The 21823-nt window shown below is 40.8% G+C and overlaps 1 protein-coding gene across 1 annotated transcript in view; it reads left to right on the top strand.

The window, feature by feature from the left end:
• The window catches only part of LRP12 (LDL receptor related protein 12), a 48692-nt gene that overhangs the window by 14229 nt on the left and 12640 nt on the right, over nucleotides 1–21823 (top strand). The window contains exons 2-3 of the mRNA XM_088529793.1: nucleotides 14034–14090; nucleotides 20327–20462. Of these exons, the coding sequence (XP_088385919.1) occupies nucleotides 14034–14090; nucleotides 20327–20462 (193 nt within the window). The remainder of the gene's footprint in view (nucleotides 1–14033; nucleotides 14091–20326; nucleotides 20463–21823) is intronic.

Here is a 21823-nt window from a genome sequence, read left to right on the forward strand (position 1 = left end):
AGGGAAAGCAGGATGTAGTTCAAATTCTGCATTGTGAAAAGTAGGGACAAAGATGGAGAACAAGGGGCTTTTCCTGCATCCTTACAGTTACTGTAACATAATAAAACTCTTCGAATTTTGTGACAAAGATTATGGGACTTTTCCTTATTGGCTCTGTTGAGAGTAAGTGCAGGAGACTTGCTTAGGGTCATACAAACAGCCTTTCTCGTACCCAAACATTTAATTTATGTAAGGAACAATTGCCTTTTTTTTTTTTTTTTTTTTTTTTTTTTTATTAAAGGTCCATATAGTAAGTTAACTTTGTGTTGTGTCTCATTTAACACATCTAAAGCCTCCTTTTGATAACTTGCCTCTCTGAGGGATGTAGTTCGACCACAGGAAACTGAAATATCAAAGTGTTTAGAAACAAACTTTGTTCTGACTACTTTGACTAATGTCACATATGCAATGGCTGTCCTGAAAGTTTGCTGAACCCTGCGGAATTGCAGCTGCCTATGCTGGCTGTCAAGTCAAATGCTTAGTCCTAGAGGTTTTTTGCTTCATTTTTACAATTGTGGGGACACAGGACCATCCAACGCTCTCGTATTAACCTCCCAAAAGTGGAAGATCTCAGGGTCATCCCTATGGCGTGAAGGTGCCAGTGTCTTGCAGTGCTGTGCCGTGTGACAAGAAGTGTCCTGGCTCCAAGACGTGGACCATCTTTTCATCTCACGTAGAGGTGGCAGCATTAACGGCTTCTTTTTATATTGCAATTATTGTTTTATAGGTGTTTTCAAATAATCTTTCCTGCTGTCTTTATAGCTACTTCTAGCGATTAGTAGAATTCAGACCCTCACAAACGGTTTCCGAAGTTTGCACATATTGACATGATTCAGGTTTGTCTATTCCTTCTTCCATGCTTCCTGCCACCTGGGTAGATTCTCTCCACTGGACCCATGAAGCCATCCCACTCATTTTCTCCCAACCTTCTTGCTCTGGTTCCCTCGATGCACCTTGTGGGCTGGGATTTCTTGCCAAATTTTCATCTTCATGTTTCCTGCTTTTTCATTGTCCCTTCCTTCACCTTGTGCAATGTAACATGTACAGCTCTCACAAAACTGAGCTCTGTGGAGCAAGAGTTGTCTTTCTTGTTTGTACCGTCCTGACATAATAGAGCTATAATCATGAGGAATATTTACTTGTAGTGTTATGAAACACAGTAGAGAGTTACTATGTTTCATAAATCTCATAAGCCAAGTAAAAGAGAGTCTAAACTAACTTTTCAGAAATTTATTTTTAAGATACTTCATCGTGCCTGACATGGAACTAGATAAACGTTTCCCTTTATAGGTATACGTGTGCTAATGCGCAAGTTGCGACACCAGCATCGTCCTTCCAGGACAGGAGTCACAGGACCAGTAGTGGATAACCTGGAAGAAAAAAAGAAAGATATGCTTCCCAAAGAGAGGGGAAGAAATATTGTTTTGAATCTTAGAACTTTATAGCTGCCTTTTTTTTTTTTTTTTTCCCTTAATTATCGACATAGACTTCTAATCTTCTTTATAATGCTCATGGTGCTTTGTGAAGCCCCTCAGGTTAGAATCAGTGACCTGGGCACCAGTTGTAACCCAGTTCTGCACAAGTGTAGGCAGGTTTATATATAGGAGAGAGAATAAATTTTGCCGAACTGCAAATTTTACTGGATATTTCCCTTATCATTTGATTTCTTGTAGAAAACGAATGCGCTTTCAACAAATGCCTGTTAAAAGTAGCAATATTGGCACATACAGAATTCGTACGAGTGCTGAGTTTACTCGTGTGTGTGCACAGGCCTGTGTACCAGGAGTATGACGTGGCTATCTTCAGCTCTGATTCTTTACCAAAGAAGTTAGCAATGTAGGTAGGATCAGTTTGATGCCATGCGGGCAGTCTGCCTGCTGGTGTCTGTCAGCTCTTGAACAGAGGCCGCGCACGGTGCGGTTTGGGCACTGCAGCGTGGTGCAGCTGGCAAGTCCTAACAAGTTCCTGCCTCATTCTTTCCTGAAGTCCTAAGGATGTTGAATAAACAGTATAGCTGAGGCAAGTCTAGAAAATTAGCATAGCTAATTAATAGCCTGTTCTGGTGCAATGATGGAGATTTTTGAAGCTAACAAATAGCCGTAGCCGAACAACTATGTGAATCTTTTTTTATATAATAGGAATGGAAACATCTGTATGTTGGGGTTACCTTAAAACTAAGTGACATGTCTCTATCTGCTGCAGCTAGGGCAGATCAAATTATTCATACCAATGCCATGAGTTTTGCACATGGATGTTTGCACGGGATTCCCAAAGGCTCTGTTTGACAGATGCTTGAAGGCACAGGCAGAAAGAGCCTTAGGAGTTCTCTCTTCCCTCTCCTCTTAAAATCCATAGGAAGGGTGGCCTTAGTGAAGCCTTAGGAAAGGGCAGAGATGCTGATTAATATCGAGAGCTACGTGGGCTGCGTGGCCCTGTGCAAGTTCAGGGTCACTGTGTGCTACGGGTGTGAAAACTCCAGTTAGCAAACTTTGCATAAACAGGTCTGGGCAAGTACTTGCAAGGGCTGTGGTTTCTGTGAATTTCTTTTTTTGAGTGTAGAGGAAATGAGCTTTCTTGGGAACTTTGCTCTACTTCTGAATTCTGTCGAAGGAAAACCAAACCCACTGCAGAGCATAAAAGCTTGTGAAAATCAAATGTTTACGCCTAGTAATAAGTGATGGGAAGGGAGGAAAACACAAGTGCATGTTTCAAGTGGGGATATTTTTCCTGATGGACTAACCTTGCTGTGCTTGTGTGGCCCCTCTGTCTGATGGGCTGATGTGTGCCACGCGTGTGGGTCGTGTGTGCCGAACCGGTGCTGCTCCGCAGTGCCGGCCACTGATCACTCCGTGTGTGTGTCCGTGTGTGTGTCCGTGTGTGTGTCCGTGTGTGTGTCCGTGTGTGTGTCCGTGTCCGTCTGTGTGCAGGTGAATCCCAGCTCCCCATTGCCGCTTCCCAAGGCAGAGCGGGGCTCAGACCTGGGAATTCCCATTGCCCACCTTGCCCAGGCCCCTGCTCCGGACAGAGCCCAGCTGGTGCAGGTTTAAGCACAGCTCCACTCCCTGCTTTTTGCCTCAAAAAGGGGAAATTTCCTCCTTAGGAACTGCCTACAGTGGAGCAACTTAACGCACCTTTTGGGTAAGGACTTGAAGGTGTTTGTAAGGGATTTTTACGAAGCCAATGAGCCTAAATATTTCTCAGTATGTTGAAAGTCTCATTCTTTGGGCATATATTAGATGATTTTGGTTTTCTTTTCTATTTCACTAACATGACTAGTGTTGTGTTTTGAGCCATTGATCACATGAGGTGTAGGCCCTGTAAATAATCATATGGTCTGGTACTTGGAGCAGTGTTTGCTTTCTCTTTAAAAATTTATATGAATTCCTTTCCTCTGCACCCTCTCCACCTCCCTGCAATATTGAGTACTCCTACACTTCTTAAGTCTTTTTTGGAAAAAATCAGTTGTAAATCTGAGTCATGCTGTCATTTGGAAGTAGAAGCTCAGACATTTGGAGGGTTCTTGGTAGGGATTCATGGCTTTCTCCCAGGTTAATAGCAGAAAATATTTTCATTTCTGCAACCTTATAATAGATTTATGATGGCTGTTGTATTACTTTATTCATAATGATTTCATTTTTTCTGTTAACACTCTTCCAAGACAGAAGGGAATCAAATTATACGAAGAACAAAGTTCATATCGGTATTCTATCTTAAGAATATATGACCTGAGCCCTGATTTTACTTTCTTATTTCTGATAGAGGCCTAGCTTATCATCTCCTTGGTTTTTTAGATATTATATGTCAGCCATATATGGATGGTTTTCTCCTAGTATTTGTTCCTGTTATTAGATATTTTTTTTAAAAAAAAAAGGAAAATAATCTGAATCTGTGTGGAGCAAAAGCAAAACCAGGTATTTTACTGCTAGAGCAGTATGAAGAAATTGTAGTAGATAAAAGTATGAAGCATGTGGGCAGTTTGAATCAAATCTGAAATATTTTTTTCCCCTACTCTGAGGACTCTGCAGCCCACACACAAAATTTTTCCCCTAGTCTTAACTCTTCAGCTTCTCAAATGTGAAATACTTCTAGCTTTTGAAAGGGATTTTCAGATGAGAAGCACTGTGGTGGATATGTACAAAGTCTCTGAACAGCCCTTTGTAAAAATAATTGAGGTTTTTTATGGAATTTATTGAGTTTTATTTTAAAAATAGCTGTTGAAAATAGCTGAGAACCCCCAGAGTTTCCTAGCTTTGTAAGTAATGCAGCACTGGAATATTTCAAATACGAGAGCAAACTATTACAGTTGTATTCATGAAAGGGTATAAGAACTTAAGAAAGATACTGATAATGAGGTATTTCAGTTATATAGGGATGGACAGTATGGTCTCTTGGTTATTTTTACTAGCTTATGTTTTATACACTTTTATTTCTTTAGGTATCATTTTTTTTTTTAAGTTACTACATATTCAGCTGTAGTTTAAAAGACTCTACCCACTGTTGAAGCATTTGTCTTTAGCAGTGTCGTCATTTTCTCGACTCATGATTTGGTTAATTCAAAATATTACACTTAAGCTCTCATTTAAAGCACTGCTACCCTAAAATACTTGCAGCTTCCAAGCAGCCACCTCAGTCAAGTAGCTTCATACCTGACTGAGCATAAATATAAGATTTGACATGAATAGAACTACTTATGTGCTTAAAATCAGGAATCTTGTTGATGCTGAGCCAGCGACTGTGTTAGATGTCCAATTTCCACTGCTTACTGCCAAATATCTTAGAGTTGCCTATAAATAGTTTGTGGAATTTGAGTGAGAACACACAAAAATCGAGTTTCCTTCTGCCCGCACCTTTTCTGCCTGCAGCTGGAAGGTTTTACATTTTCGTTGTTGCTGTTGAAACATTCTCACGATTCGTCTCTTCCGTAAAGGTGTTTTTTGCTGTTAAATCATTTTTCTGTATTTGAGTGAAAACATGCACAGCCACAGAGTGTCTCTGGGAATTAGCTCCACCTGGAGCACTGCGCAAGGCTGGCCCTGGTTACAGCTTCCCTTGTTGAGACATGTGGGACTTGGCTTATCTTGCTGACAGGTGGGCAGAGGGTCTTCTGGCCTGGCTGTCTTGCTGGTGACCCCAGCAAACAGGTTGATTATGTCAAATGAAATACAACCGAAGCAGGTTGTTCTGGCCGAGCAGTGGTACCCGGCGTGGCTGTGCAGGGGCTGAAGGCAGTCGAGGGTTGTGGCTCTTCTGGGTGTTTTGTCTCTCTTTCTCTCCTTTCCTCCGAGCTCCCTTTGCTTCAGATCTTGCGTTCTGCCAACATGTCGTCACGCTGTTATATGGGATTCTGGAAATGCCCTGTTTGCTTTTGTGCGCCAGGACAGCATCCCCAGTCAGTGCAATGTTAATGAGCGGTGACCTCGGTGTGTGCAGAATCCCAAAGGAGGGCGCGTTGCTCATCCCGAAGGAACCTGCGGATCCGTCCTGAACCTGCTGCGGGCAGAGAACCGGCTGCTGGGGCTGGACCTTAGTGCGGTGTCTGCGTTGGCACGTCCTGGAGTGGATCCGTGGGCCCAAACAAGCTGTGCTGGGGGTTTAGTGTGTACCCTGCAGGCATTTCCTAAGGCTTTTCTCTGGACTAGCTCTAGTTTGGCCCACAGGAGTCATTGCCCATCGGCAGGACGGCTGCATCTCCGGGGTTCGTGTCATCCGAAAGGAATCCAGTTTGCACCTTCCAAGGGTGGCATGAACCAAAGCAGGGCAAGAGGGGACAGATCAAGAGATTCAGAAGGAGACTGACATCTGAAACAAGACAAACCCCAGCTTAGCGATGCAAAATGATCAGGAATAGGAAATACTTCATGTTTCAGCAGAGAAGTTATTGAATCCATTACAGCTGTTTCATTCTGTGTTCTTCAAAACCTTCATGTACGTAGTGAACTTTGGCAGCAGACCGTCCTCGAGGGCCACAGTCCAATAGAGAATACAGCTTTTTTTCTGTGTGGAGATGCCAAAGCATTTAAAGGAATTGTAATGTTTTTCTTTGTAGATTTCTAGGGCAGTGTTGCCAACGTTATAAAAATGAAGATGCACACACATGATTTGTATATAAATATATTTATTGAAATACTGATTAATTTTAGAATTAGGCTATTTTCAGAGAGTGTACATTTAGAAACTTCCTGGCTGTGTTCTACGTACGGGGAGAGACGAATGAACATTGAAGATCTGTTCTTTAAAAGCATCATTAAGTATCCTCTCTTCTGAGGCCTTTAGTGAAGAGGGGAAGGCAGCACAAGAACATGGGAAGGTAAATGGCATTTCAGTGCAGCGTCGTACTTTGAGTTTTAAGTGTGCAGTGCAGACTTCCAGCAGCACCAGGCACCTGCCTTTACACCTAAGCAATAACTTTGAAAGCATTAAGCGGTTGATACATTTTTTTTCTTTATTTTTTAAGCAGGAGGGGTAAAAAAAAAAAATCCTGAACCTGCATAAAGTAATTGCATTGCAGAATTGAATCCACAGTTCTTCTCTTGGTTTTCTGAATAAAACTGAGTCAGAGCTGGCTTAAAATACAAATGGTGCATTAAAAGATAGCAGCATTGAGTATTGTGAACAAATGCTGTGCTGTATCTCCTATTTTTATGGTGAAAATTTGTTTGTTTCCTGCTTTTGTATCATAAACATTTAAATAGGCTACTATTTCAATAGAGTTTCATGTTAGTCATTTTTATTCTTTGCTTAATTAAAGAAATTAATTATGCTGTTATTGGCCTGGAATCCACAACACTCATCTCCCAGGAACCTTCTCTTTCCCGGTTTGAAGTTTTAGATATATTTACAGTATCTCATTTGTAGCAGATGTTCTTCCATTACAGGGATTGGGAATAAATCTTGTCATACTGATGCTCTGGCTGCTTCTAGTAGGAAATTGTGGCTGACGCCTGCACAGCAGTACAGCTTTTATCTCAACGCTGCTGTCATACTGCATATGTAACTTCATACTAAAACAAATGGTTTTCTAATCCTTTCCTTACCTGGCAGTTTAATTAACATCTCATTGTACAGTTTAATCTTAATAGTACTTTTAAAATGACCGTCTGAAATGTGTTGGAATTCAGTATTTTATCCTGAGGAAAGATGGACTGCGCAAAACTGATTTAAAAAATCTACTTTTTAAATCGGCAGTTTTGTATTAATGAGACTTGGGAAGATTTTCTAGCCAAAATGGAGATTATTGCTGAATGATCATTGAAAGTCAATCTTGGTCCTTCTAGTGATCCCTTTTTAACTGCCTTTTCACATGAAATGTGTAAACACACAGGCATGTGTTGCCCTTTTTGGGGAAGGAAGCCACTGCTGGACATATACCAAAAACTTCTCATCCAGGGCAGTGCCCTGTGCAGAACCGGGTGGCAAAGATGCTGGTCCTGAAATGGGCGCTGATGACGATCGCTGGCCTTAGCTGCAGTCGTCAATTCCAGTGCACGTTGCAGTGCAAACGTGTTAGTGTGATTCAATGTGCATCTCTAAGCCAGAGAATGCCAGGGGTGCAAACTAAGCCAGCAGCACTCAGGAAATATTAACTGGGTTTGGCCCGCGAAGGCTGTTCCTGGTTTCTGTTGGAATCCAGGAAAGACGTTTCGTTTCTCAACCCAGAACGGTGCTGGTTTCAGTGGACTGTGTCCTGTGTGCTCTGCCCCACCTCAGTTCAAAGGATCCTCTGTTATTGTGACACTTTATTTCACTAACCCGTCTGGGAGGGAAGGGTTCAAGTGCTTAAACTGCCGGCTTTTTTGTTCTTTGGGTTTTTTTCCTCTCCCCACATCCTTCTTTCCGTGTGTTCCGCTTCCAGTTCCTTGTCCCTTCTGTTCCTTTCACACACCTCTGTTCCTGTCTGCCGAGGAAGCCGTGCTCTCAATTTCTGCCATGCAGTCACCATGCAGCAGCAGAGCCTTTTTCAGGAGGCAAAACTACACAAGAAACCAGCAAGACGTTCTCGGAGACTTATGCGTTGTAAAGAATAAAATATCAGCACACGGCCTCTCAATTCACTTGGGAGTTTATTTGAAGTTGTAGTATGTGAATGGTAGCAAGAAGTGTTTTTTGTTTTCCTTTTTTTTCTTTTCTAATTTGCATATTTTCAATTCCCTGTAAACTATTCCTAAATTACAGGAGTTTGGCAGAAATTTAGCCATATATCTTTGAATATGTAACTCTTTGCGGTTCCTATAGCATTAAATCACTGCAGCTAATGCAATAATTCTAAATTTATAGTAACATAGCAAATATAAGTGGAAGCTATTCAGGGGATGAAGAGGTTTTAAATGATGAGCCAGAGGAGTGAGGAGAGTCATAAGGAGAGGCCCATACATAAGCAATTGAGTGAACTGTTTTCCATTACATACTGAACAAATATATTTGTCTGAAGGAGGAAGTCCTCTGTTTTGTTGGTCTCCTCCATGCTCTGTTCTGAACCTTAACACCTTAATCTTTCCTAGGTGTGCTTTTGTTTGTAGGCCGTTACCTTTGGAGACCTAGGAGACTGGAATTACTGTGGTTCAGCCCAGCAGGCACCGTTTTCAGACAGCTCTTCCATGGGAAACTGTGCTTAGATATTCATCAGGAATTAGGGGATGAGGTGGCTGCTGGCTGGGATATTCACGATATGCACTAGCAAAAAAGTTATTTTTAAGAAGCATGCTGGAATACTGCACGAGCATCAAGGATGTTTCTGTTTGTGTTGACCAGCACGGATCTTGCTGGTTTGGGACTGGCAGGATGAGGCAGTTGCTGAGGGGCCTTTTGCTGGAGGTATCAACTTGTAGCATCAACTTGTTCATGGAAGTGTGTTGGAAAAATCTTATCTGGCAGCATAAACCACTCATTGCTGCGTAGAATTAAAATTTGATGAAGATTAATACAAGGTAACTCCAGTTGACAAGTATCATGGTGTAAACAAGTCAAGTTTACTCTTTCTAGGTTACAGGATAGACAGGAATTTTGAAAGCGAAATGAAGAAAGAACTTGAAACGATCAGAGTGTTGTCTAAATTCAAGCATGATAACGAATCTTTGGAAACATGACACATTGGAGGAGCTATCCTGATAATTGTGGTTCAAGAGCAATATCCTGTTCAATTTGCTTATTGTAGCATTATGCACCATGTTACGTTCTAGCTTGAGGTAGTTTAGAAAAAGCTATCTCTTTGTAGCCATTCTGTTACAGCAGTTCAATTTATACAACTCCATTTTTAGGGATTTATAATTTGGCTGTTAAAGCTAATGGCAGAGACTTTAATTGACATAAGAGAATTCAGCTTGCATGCAGATATGCCTGCTTTTTTGTGGGTAATGATTACTCGCTTTAACAGCAAAAAATAAGGGCCACTTAAATATGTCGGTTTTACTGTGGATTTTTGTTTCTCATTTTTCATTTTAACAGTCGAGTTAATTTCTCTTTAAAAGAGTTTGTGTTTAATTCAGTCCCAAGATACATGTTTCTTTTCCAAATTGAAGTTTTAAAATTAGGTTTTGAAATAGTAATGGAGAAATCTGCATGTACTAGGCTGTTGTGTGCACTTTTACAATGTGTATCACTTAACTATATGTTCTTATTACTGCTGTTAGTCCAACTGAAGTTAAAACAAGGCTTTCACTTAAGAGCAATTGCTATTTGGTTTCAGCATTTAGATACTTTTGATGTTCATTACCAGAAACTCCCCAGTTCAGATCGCTGAAATGCAGGAACTTGTCTTGCTTAAGCTGGACCTGTTGATTAAAGCAGTCACCTAATTTGGGACAGGGAGGAGAGTCCATTAAACTAACCTTCTCCGAAGTGCATGGATTTCACTCTCAAGAAGATGCTTATTTCAGCACTGCAGGCTTCGTTTTGTACATTGAGTTTATATGCCGTTATACTTTGTTTTGAGAGCCAGAGATCCCGGGCATGCAGTTGGAAAGCAAGTTTGTGAGGAGCTACATCCCAGCCTGAAGGGGAAGGCTAGCTAGGCTAGGCTAGCTTTCCTGTCAGTCCAATATCTCTTTACTGTCTGGATTTCAAGCAAGTAGAATCTTACAGCTGTTTTTCCCAAAGTTATCGTACTCTGAGTGCTATTGCACTGCTCTTTCACATGTTTTCCCTTCCTTTTCCTCTGCAGTTTGGTGGGACAAGTTTAGTGCTATAACATTTCATTTGCCCCGTGTCCCCCCACACCCTGGCCTGTCTGTTCTGCAAGCTGTGATGAAACTTGGAATAGGTATTTGGACTGCTGAACATCTTCTCATGCTGTGACTTCTTTTCCTCTTTGTATTTTTGTTTTCTATCCCAGACTCTGCCTGGGAGCAGTGGGGACTCATGGTTGGATTTGTTTTCTTTTGTTTCTAGCATGGCTTCATATCAACCGGCATGGGCGAAAGGCCCCAGAGCTGCTGGTAAAGCCGGTATCTTCTTGCCTGCTCCTTAGGTCAGACCCAAATCCAGAGGAATTAAAGCAAGTGTTCATGGAATTGCTGCCTAGTTCTGCCTGCTGGAAAGAGCAGGTAGCATCTCGGGAGGTTGAGTGCAGCAGAGACAGCCTGGCTAAGGTCCAAGGACCCGGCTGGTCTGCATGAGTCTGTCGGAATCACAGACCAACCAAGTAGCTGGGCTGCTCTTTGGACAGCTGAGAAATTTTTAGAATTCTGTAAGATGAAAAGTCAGCTCAGACCCTGGTGGTTACTTATAGAGCATGTGCAGTGTGGAACAGCCTGGACAAGGCGGCAAGCAGGGAATGTCCAACACGGTGCCAGCGAGGAGAGCGGCACTCGGGGGCGCTTCACTAGAAAGCTTGGAAAAGGGTTCCTGTTTCCATGGTTTGCTTTATCTGAAATTTACCTATAGTTTAACAGATTTCATGTCCCATTTACCAAGCACTCTATTCTGATTTTTAAAATGTTTGTTTTGTATCTTGAGCCTTGCCTTTTTTAAATTGAAATCCAATTGCTGCCCAAGTTTTAAGCTGCAAAACTAAATTTGTCGTACATATTGGCCTAATATCACCTAACTTCCATTATCCATTTGTCATACGTGACAAATAAAAGGTGATCGTGCAAACTTGATTACCTGAGTCTCTTTTATTAAGGAGTCACAGAAGCAGCACGTGATGGAATGGGTTGGTTTTGTGACAAACAGACTTGGTTTGGAGCAGGCAGAATGAATTTGTGCTTCTTTGTGCCTTTGAGCACTTTGCCTGTCTCTTGCCCATCACTTGTAAGGGATGTGGACACACTTTATGTCAAGTTTTGTTAGAGGCAGCCTCTTTCAACCTCCTACTTCAGGTGGAAATAGGAATGGATAATACTTAAGAGAAATCAAAGAAATATGAAAGCTGTATCAATGCGCTAAGGAAAAATTATTTACTCACACACTGTGTCAAGTAGACTGAAAGATTTCGAAGGTGGTTTCCATATCTTAATGGGAATTACTGTGCTATTATCTGATGTATTGATAGTCGAGTGGACCCTGTTTATAGGGTCACACAATGACATGCTGAGGTAACATAAGGAACATTGCTGACTCCTTTCAGAAAATTTTAAGTAATTAGTAAAAGCACATTTTATTTCAGTGACGTTTTGAATAAGAAAGGAAGTAATCATCCGAGAGGTCTGTCAAGCTTATCTTTCATGTAACAAATTGTTATTGGGAAGGAAGTAAAAAAAAATAAAACCTATTTTGATATTACAGTATTTGATGCTGAGTTGAGAGTAAGCGTTGTTGCCTCCTTTGATTGAAGTTGGTTTGCAAATAAACATGGCATCACTTTGTGTCAAAACACGTCAGATCACAGAGTATGTTTAGAAAAAACATACCAAGTCTTTCATTTTGGACACTGACTTCAGCTCTTCCTTAGTCTGATTACTTTAAGGTCAGCGTACAGAAGTTAAATGCATTTTAGTGTGCTTCTGGTCACTATAGGTTTATAATTTATTTTAGTCTGTGCTTTTTTTGTAAATACATTGCATTTCTTTCTATCACTTCAGCACTAAGCCTGTATTTTCGCATTTTGCTCTAGTATTGGTATCATATTTTTTTCTTTTTTATTGTTTCCTGTCTGTTTTGTTTCCTTCTTTTTCTCTCCTGTTTTTATGCATGGCCAGTTTGTATGCAATTCAAATTTGGGAATCGTCGGGAGTGGATGGGGGGAAGTTTCCCTTTCTCAACCAATGTCAAAACTAATCTTCTCCTGGGTGCTTTGACTCCCTTCACCCACATTTACTATGAAGTTTTCCCTATTTCTAAATGTTTGTGAATTCCTTTTTTATGTTGTTCTACCTCAGTGTTCAGTAACAACTGCAGCTATAATTAAACGTGCTAGTAACAAATTTTTGAAGATGTAAAAATGGTGGATGATCGTCCTGTAATTTGAAAGATGAAATTTCAATAGGAGTTTTTATCACATCAAGGCCTTTTGTTTTAAGTTATTGTTTTCCTTAGGGTGTAATTGTAATAATAGAAAACAAGTTGGGATCTGAAATGAGCTTCTGAGGAATCATTGCTTGCAAGTAAAATCACTTTGTGACATAGATTTCTTTTTGTGAATTTAGATCTAATTCTTCCCAAAGAAACAAAAGCAAAGTGAAGAACACTTCTCTACGTCCATTTATATGCAAAATAGAGGAATTAACAATTTGGAGATTTTTTTCGTGATGGGGAGATTTTAAAGTAAAACTATTGTTTACAAAAAGTATTGTATTAGAGAACAACTATTTCCAATTTAAAGTGCTAGTTTTTCACCTTGAGGTTAATTGCAGCATTTGAGGGCTTATTGTTTTTCTTCTTTATTGAGCCAAAGCAACTTGAATGTAAACAAGTAAAGTTTATGTAAATATATTCAGTAAAATTATTACTTGGGGAAAAAAAATGAGGAAGGTAAAACTCAACACCTTTAAGACTCCGTAATTTTGGTGCGGGAAGAGGACTTTGAATTTTTCTGCATATTCTGATCATCAGACTTTCTAATTATGTTGTGTGGCTTTTTTGGAAAGTAAAAAAAAAAGTCATTGCCTGTTTGTTGCCAACCTCAGGAGCAATTTCTGAACCATTTTATTTGTAACTGCTGTATCTGAGGGGCACCAAGATGCTCGTTCAGATAGATCTGTTTTAGGTCAACTAAACACTTGTGACATGGCAAATTTTAATTTAACAAAATTTTGAGGAGGTTAGAGCTGTGGTTTTAAAGCTTCTTTACTAAAGTTTTTCAAATTATAGTTTCCCCAATGATGATAAGTGCAGCCCATTCTTGAAAACAGTGCTTTTCTCTCAAAATGATTAGAAGGTTTAATGAAAGGATTTTTAAAAGGTTGAAAGAGGCGTGAGGAGTGTGAAAACTGAACAGAGAAAATGGAGAAGCGACTACTTGGTCTCGTCACGTGTTTAGCACTCTTTTTTTCCCTGTAATTTTTAAAGTATACTTATTTGTAACGAAAATTGGGGCGTTTCCTTGATGGTAGCTTATCAATTACCTCTGAAACGTTTTTCTGAGCAAAAGGTGTAGGCAGCGTTTCTTATGAATGTTGATTTCCTTAAATGCCATCACTCGCGTAGCTTTTACTTGGATATCTTCATCTAGGAGCCGACAGGGGAGGTGCATTGGAATAAACATTTATCGAAGAGCAAAATAACAGTTGAAGCAAAATGCTGATTAAAAAAAAAAACTGAAAATCTGAAGTTCCTCAAATCTCTAACCACTGTCCTACTTTAGCCAATTACTACTTCCTCTTTTTTAGTATGTTTAATTGTTTCTAGTACATTAATGAAACTTGTTTTTATTTTCTCTGTATAATAACTTTTTCTCTAGTCTTCGTCAAAGTTTTACACTAAAATGTGCCTAGGCACATAATATTTAATGTTAATTGAAATAAGTTCAGTTTTGTTCTTTCTGTTCTGTAAAAGGGTATCTGAAGAATTTTTACAAATTTTATCTTGGAAATTAGCTTATTCATTATGTTTAATTTTAGGAAATGGTGCTCTTGCAGAACATTCTGAAAATGTGCATATTTCAGGAGTGTCAACGGGTAAGTCATTTTTCGTAATGTTTAAATTTCATGCATGACTTAAATAGTAAATATTGAAAGCCACCTGGTATCTTATGAAGAGATATTTGGCTATAAAAATTATTACTGCCTTTTGCAGCATGTAATAAGGAATGAAGCAACTGGAACATGGAAAAATTCTCATAAGATAAAATTGATACCTGCATGCTCATGAACAGATTATGGCTTTCTAAGTGGACTGCTTAATTATTTTTCCATACAAACATTGAACTAAGAGAAAAGTTGGTTTAAGTTGAATTGGTATTTTCTTTCCTCAGTAAAGTTTTTTTGTGAAATGAAATTTATTGAAATGTAATTTTGGACCCTGCTACTATCAAATAATAAAAATCCAGGAGTTACGCGTTTCACCTGATTAGATTGAAGCAGCAACTGAAACTGCTCCACACTTGACTGCACAGTTTCTTTATTAAAAGAGGAAAAAAAAAGAAGAAACGCAGAGCTCGTCAGGCTGAGGCGCTGCTGGCTGCCCGGGGAGCCCAGGGCGCCGCCGCCACAGGCCTCGTTCGAGGGCGGCCGCGTGCCCTGCTGTGAAACCAGGCCTGGCTCCTCGCCACGCGCTGCGGCGCCGGCCTGGGCCTCAGCCATGGGTTCCGTGTCCTCGGGATCATGGAATCACAGAATGCTTAAGGTTGGAAGGGACCTCTAGAGATCATCTAGTCCAACCCCCCTGCACACGCAGGGTCACCTAGAGCACGTGGCACAGGACTGCGTCCAAGCGGGTTTGGAAGATCTCCAGAGAAGGAGACTCCACAACCTCTCTAGGCAGCCTGTTCCAGTGCTCTGGCACCCTCACTGTTAAGAAAGTTTTCCTTAAGTTCCTGTGGAACTTTTGGCGCTTCAGTTTCTGGCCGTTTCCTCTAGTTCTTTGGTGGCCACCAGTGAAAAGAGGCCAGCACCATCCTCCTCACTGCCTCCCTTGAGGTACTTCTAGACACTGCTCAGGTCCCCTCTCAGCCTTCTCTTCTCCAGGCTGAACAGGCCCAGCTCCCTCAGCCTCTCCTCACAGGGCAGATGTTCCAGGCCCCTGATCATCCTTGTGGCCCTGCACTGGACTCTCTCCAGCAGCTCCACATCCCTCTTGTACTGTGGAGCCCAGAACTGGACACAATACTCCAGATGCAGCCAGGGATGCTCCTCCTTTACGGCACGAGGCGCCGCCGCTCCGCAGGCTCTGTTCCGCAGATCCTGCACGGCATCAGCTGCACTGCGGGGGGTACCTCACGCTTCTGTAACGCCCGGGTACTCGGGTGCGTGGAGTTAGGGAGGACTCTCAGTTGGTAGAAGAGAAGGCGGCTGCTGTTTTCCAAAGGAAAACCTCTACTAGTCCCCGGAACCCGAAATGAGTTTTGAAACCCTTCTCCTAAAACAAGTCAATAAAAAAAACTCCTTCTGACTGTGCATCTTGTTGTAGGTATTCACACAGTGTAGCTTCAACTATTGAAATGCGTGTACACAGTGGCTGGCTTCTGTCCCACCATGCTACCTTCTCTTTCCCTCTTCTCTTTCCCTTCCACTTTTTTGCCACACACAGACAGGTCCAAGTCTCATTGTAGTCACTATTTGCTACTCATTCTTCTGCTGTATCATCCACAATGATGTTGCTTTCCAACAGCAGTACTGCACCACGTGTCCTGTACAGTGTATTTATGGCACACTTGGAATAATAAACAAGAGCCCTCGTGCTTGTCCCTCTACAAACACTCATTGCCAAAATTGGGTTGTGTCCAGCAAAGACAACAGCCTGTGCAGTTGCTGGAATATGGTTTGCTGACCCCTCATTCTGTTTGCTGCAACAGCCGCTGTCACAGGTTGCAGCACAGGCCCAAAAGCATTTGCTGAGCATGAGGCGAGTGGAGTTTGTGGTTCTGCCCGCTCAGGAGGAGGACACAATGTCCTTTCTGTGCGAGATAGCAGCAGCTGCTAGAGAGACCTTTAGCTCCTGCGAGGAAAGATCCCCCTTCCAGCTGGGGGCAGGGTAAATATCGCAGTGCCCAAGCTTTGCTCTTACTGCAAAGAGGAAGTTCTTCAGTGGAGAGTTTGGGATAGTGCAGGGTAGGGAGAGGAGCGGAGGAGGCAGCTGGGGTAAGGGAAGCCTGGACAAAGTCCAAGGGCAGAGCTAGTGGGACTCTCCTCACGTTTGTACGTGTAGGTACCTTGCAGTGTAGATCCAAGAGGAGGATGGGCTGCATGGGATTTGGGAGACCTCTGAAATAATCTGTATGTTGCCTGCCCCCCCCCCCCCTCCCTTTTTTGAATTTGAAAATCACATTTTCATGCAACCTCCCAGAAACCTACCTGAACAGCTATCCTGGATGAGGAGGATTTTAAGTCAAATAACGCTTCTCACTTCTAATCTTTCTAGATCTCATTTTGACTTGGCGTTGAGGCTAAGCAAGAAATATTCTTAGATATTCTTATTCCTGTGGCTACTGAGAAAGGATTCAGAATGAAATAATTTGTCTTGATGGCAGATTTCCTGTTGTGCTGCCACTGTAAAGCTGCATGACTAAGTTATATTTTAATATCACTGACTTCTGTCTCTGGTAGTTATGCTTTTGCTCTGTATTATATGTTGCAGTGTGCAGATACACCTCTAATATGTAAAACATGTATTTTCTACAAAAAGCAATAAAAGAATATTATCTCTTGTAAATGAATTATCACTAATGAACTAGTATTTATGCCTTTAAAACTTGAAACAAAAGGCATTTGCTGTGTCTCATTTTTCAGGCTTGTCCCTGTCTGTCACACAGGGTCTGTAACTGTCAAAACTGCAAAATCATTTTTTGCCACCATCAACACCCTTTTTATTTTTTTAAATAGTTTTTATTTGTTTTTAAGGCTTCAGGCCTGAGAAGGCATTTTGTTCACAACAGCAGAAATTGCTGAGACCCCTTTGTGCCTCTGTCTTGCAGAGCAAAGGGCATTTCAAATTAAAGCTTTTCAGCCTGACCTGGAGGCAAAGATTCCTTTGCCTTCTTCCCCAGCAGAGCTCTAAATCAGACTCGAGGTGGGTCCTGAGAGTTAAAAATGCAATAATTATCCTCCCTATTCATGGTTTAGACTTTATCACAACATTATTCTCTTTTTACTCTAAGCTCTTTTAAACACCTTCAGATCATTTATCCAGCTGCATTCATGTCCTTACCATGTCCAATATAATGCATACCTTATCATCTTGTGGTTCACATTGAAAGCTAATTCTTTTATCTTTCCAACTAATCTCCTGGCATTACTGTGAAGATAAGTCCCTAATCTTCCTTTCCCTGCTTTTCTGAAGTGACTGTTTTCCTTGACATGTTGTTCACTGTTATTACAGGTACTCTACTTCTCTAGATCTTGCTAGGCAGTTTTTGCATTCTTGAGTATTGTTGCAACTTGCAAGTAGCAGGTTGTACCATAATGCTTTCATTAGCCCACTTCTCTTTGCCGGTCAATATCCTGTAGTTTATGGTCGCACTCCGAAATGTGGGAAGGTGAACAAATTTCAGGAAAAGGGGATAAGGAAGACTTTTCAGCAGCATGTGCTTAGAAAGTCTATTAGAAAATCCATATAAACCAGAAAGCCATGTGCCCAGCTTAACCTCTCAGCAGATTTGTGACCACTGTGTTGCACTTTAGTGTTTGAAATGTCTCAGTTCTAGTTACAACACTGCAATCTCCTGAGCAGACGTATGAGGATAAAATAGCAAACAGAATAGCAAATAAAGTTAATAAAGTCTCATAAAGGAAAGGGTGTAAAACAGGAGATGCATGAGCAGAAATGCACCAAGGAATGTAGTGGTGTAGAGGGAATTGAGAGGAACATCAGTAAAGACAGCACCTATCTCTATGTGTGTGTTGTGCAGGTGGAGTTCAGGGATCCCTCCCCCAAAATTTGTAGTTGCCAGCATGAAATTAGAAATTACCCCGGGCTTGCATCACAGTGTGTCTTCTCTTCTAAACAGGGCGGCTTTCTCAGTCTCTGTTTTGTACTTCTGCTTCAATCACAATCTTAATCTCCCTTTTCTGCCTGCTAATTTTTATTCTGCTGTTTGCTTCTGTGTTTCATAATGCCTTTTGCAAATGACCTTACAGCTAGTCTGTTTTCCTGTAATTTTAAATTTCCACAGACATAACCAACCCGTACCTTAGTCGGATGCCTAGAATGCTGCTAGCGACTGCAGCTGAAATCAGAGGTACAAAATCTCCATAGCCCAGAGGAATAGTGTTTCTATCTCCATCGACAGCCTTTCTGCAAGCTTCGTGCCTTTCAGCTGAGCTGGCTTTTGCTCCCTTACTGATGCACGTTCTCCGTGTTTGTTAGCACATAAATTATGTTACAAGTATTTTTGTCAAAAACTTCAGAAGAAACACATGCTATTCAACCAGAAGCCTGGGATTCTTGCTGTTTATTTTATAGAGTAGATGCCCTTAGAACTGTATTATCTTTTAAAAACTAAGAAGACCTTTATAAAGTCTTTCTGAGAAATAATTTTCTCAGCAAAATGAAAGTACAGCTTCTACGCAATTAATAATCTTAGCTCTTATAAACCTGGTCCACTCATGGGAATTTCCTTTTGTCTCCTTCATTAAGTAATAGATTTAAGTGTGTGAAACTGTACCAGGTACGCAGCTGTTCTTAGCCTGTGCAGCTGCTCTTCAGTTAAGGAAGTTGTCGTTCCTTTTTCATGTCCCTTCCCTGTTTCTTCTTGCACTTGCTCTCTGTCACTGTTTTAAGCTCTCAGTTTTTCTCTTTTCTGCAATATATCCTTCGTTCCTGGTTTTGCTGGTTCCAGCATAAGAAGCAGGAGGAGCTAATTTCGTGATAGTTGCTGGCTGAGCTTGGAGGTCCCTATTCAACAGATATATGTGGCAAGCTTAGGGTTTTTTTAAGATAAACTTCGTAAAATGGAATAAACGTAGGTTTTCAGTGGATCATTTTGATGTTCCAGTGTGAGATTTTCTTCATCAAGTTATTGTCAGAGCAGGTAGATTTGAAAGCTTCCTTAGTGACTCTCTATAAGAAAGCCTAATATGCCATTTTTTAAAAAATAACCAGATTCAGAGGAATGTTGTAATGATGTAAAATTTATCTGGAAACAACTTATTTTAAGCTGAGTGCTAGTTCAGTAGTAACCAAATAGCATTTAGAATTGCTTGCCAGGATTTGCAAGTTGAGTATAAAGTGGTTTACATGTTTTCCCCTCTTCTTTGTGTATTTTTTTTCATACCTGTTAAAAATGTTGTCTAGCTTAGACATTAATTTGAGAATAACTATTCACAAAGTAACTCCTCACAAATATATCTTCTTGTCCTTTGGTTGCTCGTCTGAACAGAGGCAAAGTGTATCCAGGCCATTCGCACAGAGGTCGGCTTCCAAAATCTCATGGTGTTGGAGCACCATCTACAGGGCTTACTGCAAATTAAAGCATTTTCAGCAAATAGTTAATGAATATTCCAGTAAAACACTATCTTGATGTGTTTTGAAATTGGTTCTTATTTCTTCCCAAAAAGTTTGAGCAGTTCCTAAATTCTACATCAAAGTATCTTAATACTTAACTGTACATAAATTAAGATCTAATACGTCTTAGTTGGTACAACTGAGTAGAATTAGGCCTATAAATAAAAGTTTTCTAGTTTGTTATTGGAAATGCATTGCACAAACCTCTCCTGGAGACCTAACTTTTAATATTTATAAATGAGATGTGCAGCAATAAGTGCACTTTTTCTTTTGCAATCCTATAAATGAAGATGATTTCTGTGCCAAGGACTGGAAGAGGGACCATTTAAATGATAGCCAGGTGCTGGGTCTTCATGAGAAAGTGAATTTTGACTACTTAATTATTTTGTTTTAATTTATTTTTCATGTTCATAATGCATTTGTGAGTATAATGTGTAAATGCATAGTTGAATACCTGTGAAGACTAGAAGTAGGAAATGTAAAATATTTTACTTTAATAAAGATGTCAAAGTCTGCAGACATTAATCTTTCAGTCTGTAGTACTAACTGACAGTAGTATAAACATCTGCACTGGCAACATTCAGAAATCCTTATGAGCTTCTTTGTGAGCAACTCTAGACACAGTTTTTATTATACCTTAGCTAACTCACTGTGATATTTTCCTGATAAGTTGTGATTTGACTTTGTCCTACTCGCTTAAAAAAAAAAAATCTGATTAGTAACATTTCTTTCATCGTTGCTATTACATTTTTAGCCTGTGGAGATTTTCCAGAACAAATTAGATCACCGAGCGGGACAATCACGAGTCCAGGGTGGCCCTCGGAATATCCCGCACGAATCAACTGCAGCTGGTACATCCATGCAAACCCCGGGGAGATCATAACTATAAGGTAACGTCGGTCCTGTGTCAACAACGGAGATTCACAAAGCACTGACTGCACCTTTTGTGACTGCCGGTTGTGCATACGCTGATTTCCTCTGCCTGCCTGTAAATGTAGACCTGTTTTTATTAAAATGGCATCCCTTTCCAGTAGGTAGTTTGGAAGCAAGAAATGTTCCTGAAGAATAGGAAAGCTGGGACAGGTATAGGCAGTTACATAAATTTAGAACCAACTAATGAGAAAGTGGCTCTGCATCAGCTTCTAATTTTTTGGACGTTATAAACAGAATAAATAGGTAATCTGTGTGATTTATGTTGTGACGGTGCCAGTATTAAATGATACATTTTAAAGGGGAAGATGGTAATTTTCTTGCTAAGGTAAAGACTTTTGCAGAGGATGTATATAATATATATGACTTTAGCTGCAAATTTACTTCACTTTCCAGTACAGACCTGCTGGTCTAAGGGGAATCACAGACTCGGGATCACAGAATGATTAAGGTTGGAAGGGACTTCTGTAGATTACCTAGTCACCCAAGGGCACAACACACACGATAGTGTCCAGGCGGGTTTTGAATATCTCCAGGGAAGGAGAATCTACAGCTGCTCTAGGCAACCTGTTCCAGTGCTTTCTCACCCTCACCATCAAGCTTTTCCTCAAATTCAGGCAGAACTTCCCTTTTTTTCAGTTTGTGGCCATTGCCGGCCACCACTGAAAACAGTCTAGTCCCATTCTCTGGACACCTTCCCTTAGGGTATTTGTACACCATGATAAATCACGTCAGCCTTTTCTTCTTTAGACTCAACAGGGCCAGCTTTCTCAGCCTGTCTTCATGAGAGGTGCTTTAGTCCCTTATTCAGCATTATAGCCCTCCACTGGAGTCCCTCCAGTAGCTCCATGCCCCTGTTGTGCTGGAGAGCCCAGAACTGGACACACTACTCCAGATGGGGCCACATTTCTCAATCCACCCCCTGCCCACTCTGGTGTATATGTCTGGTGCATAGTTCAAACTTTGTTTCTGGCTTGTGCTGACCTGTTTTTGCCCAAGCAGTTTATACTGCTTTAACATGCAAGCCCATCTTCATGTAATTGTGATTAAAGCTTGGGTGATATCTTCCATGACATACCCACCAGGTTCTTGAGTAGTACAAGTCAGAGCAAATCTCCTCTGAAATTGTGTTTTTGGACATTTTAGGTGTCCTTAGGATGTCAAGTCAGATCGCTGGCCAAAAGCAGCATTAGCTAAGAGTCTTGGGAGAATTGGTTAAATAAAACCACTTAGTGTATATAAAATTATTAAATGAATGATTTAAAGATCAGAATTACTCAAAAATTTACTTCAACATGAACACACTTTTTTTTTGGTAGCA

This window comes from Tinamus guttatus, unplaced genomic scaffold (genome assembly GCF_059628265.1).
Source record: "Tinamus guttatus ecotype Peru unplaced genomic scaffold, ASM5962826v1 Tinamus_guttatus_pri_ptg000346l, whole genome shotgun sequence".
NCBI lineage: Eukaryota > Metazoa > Chordata > Aves > Tinamiformes > Tinamidae > Tinamus > Tinamus guttatus.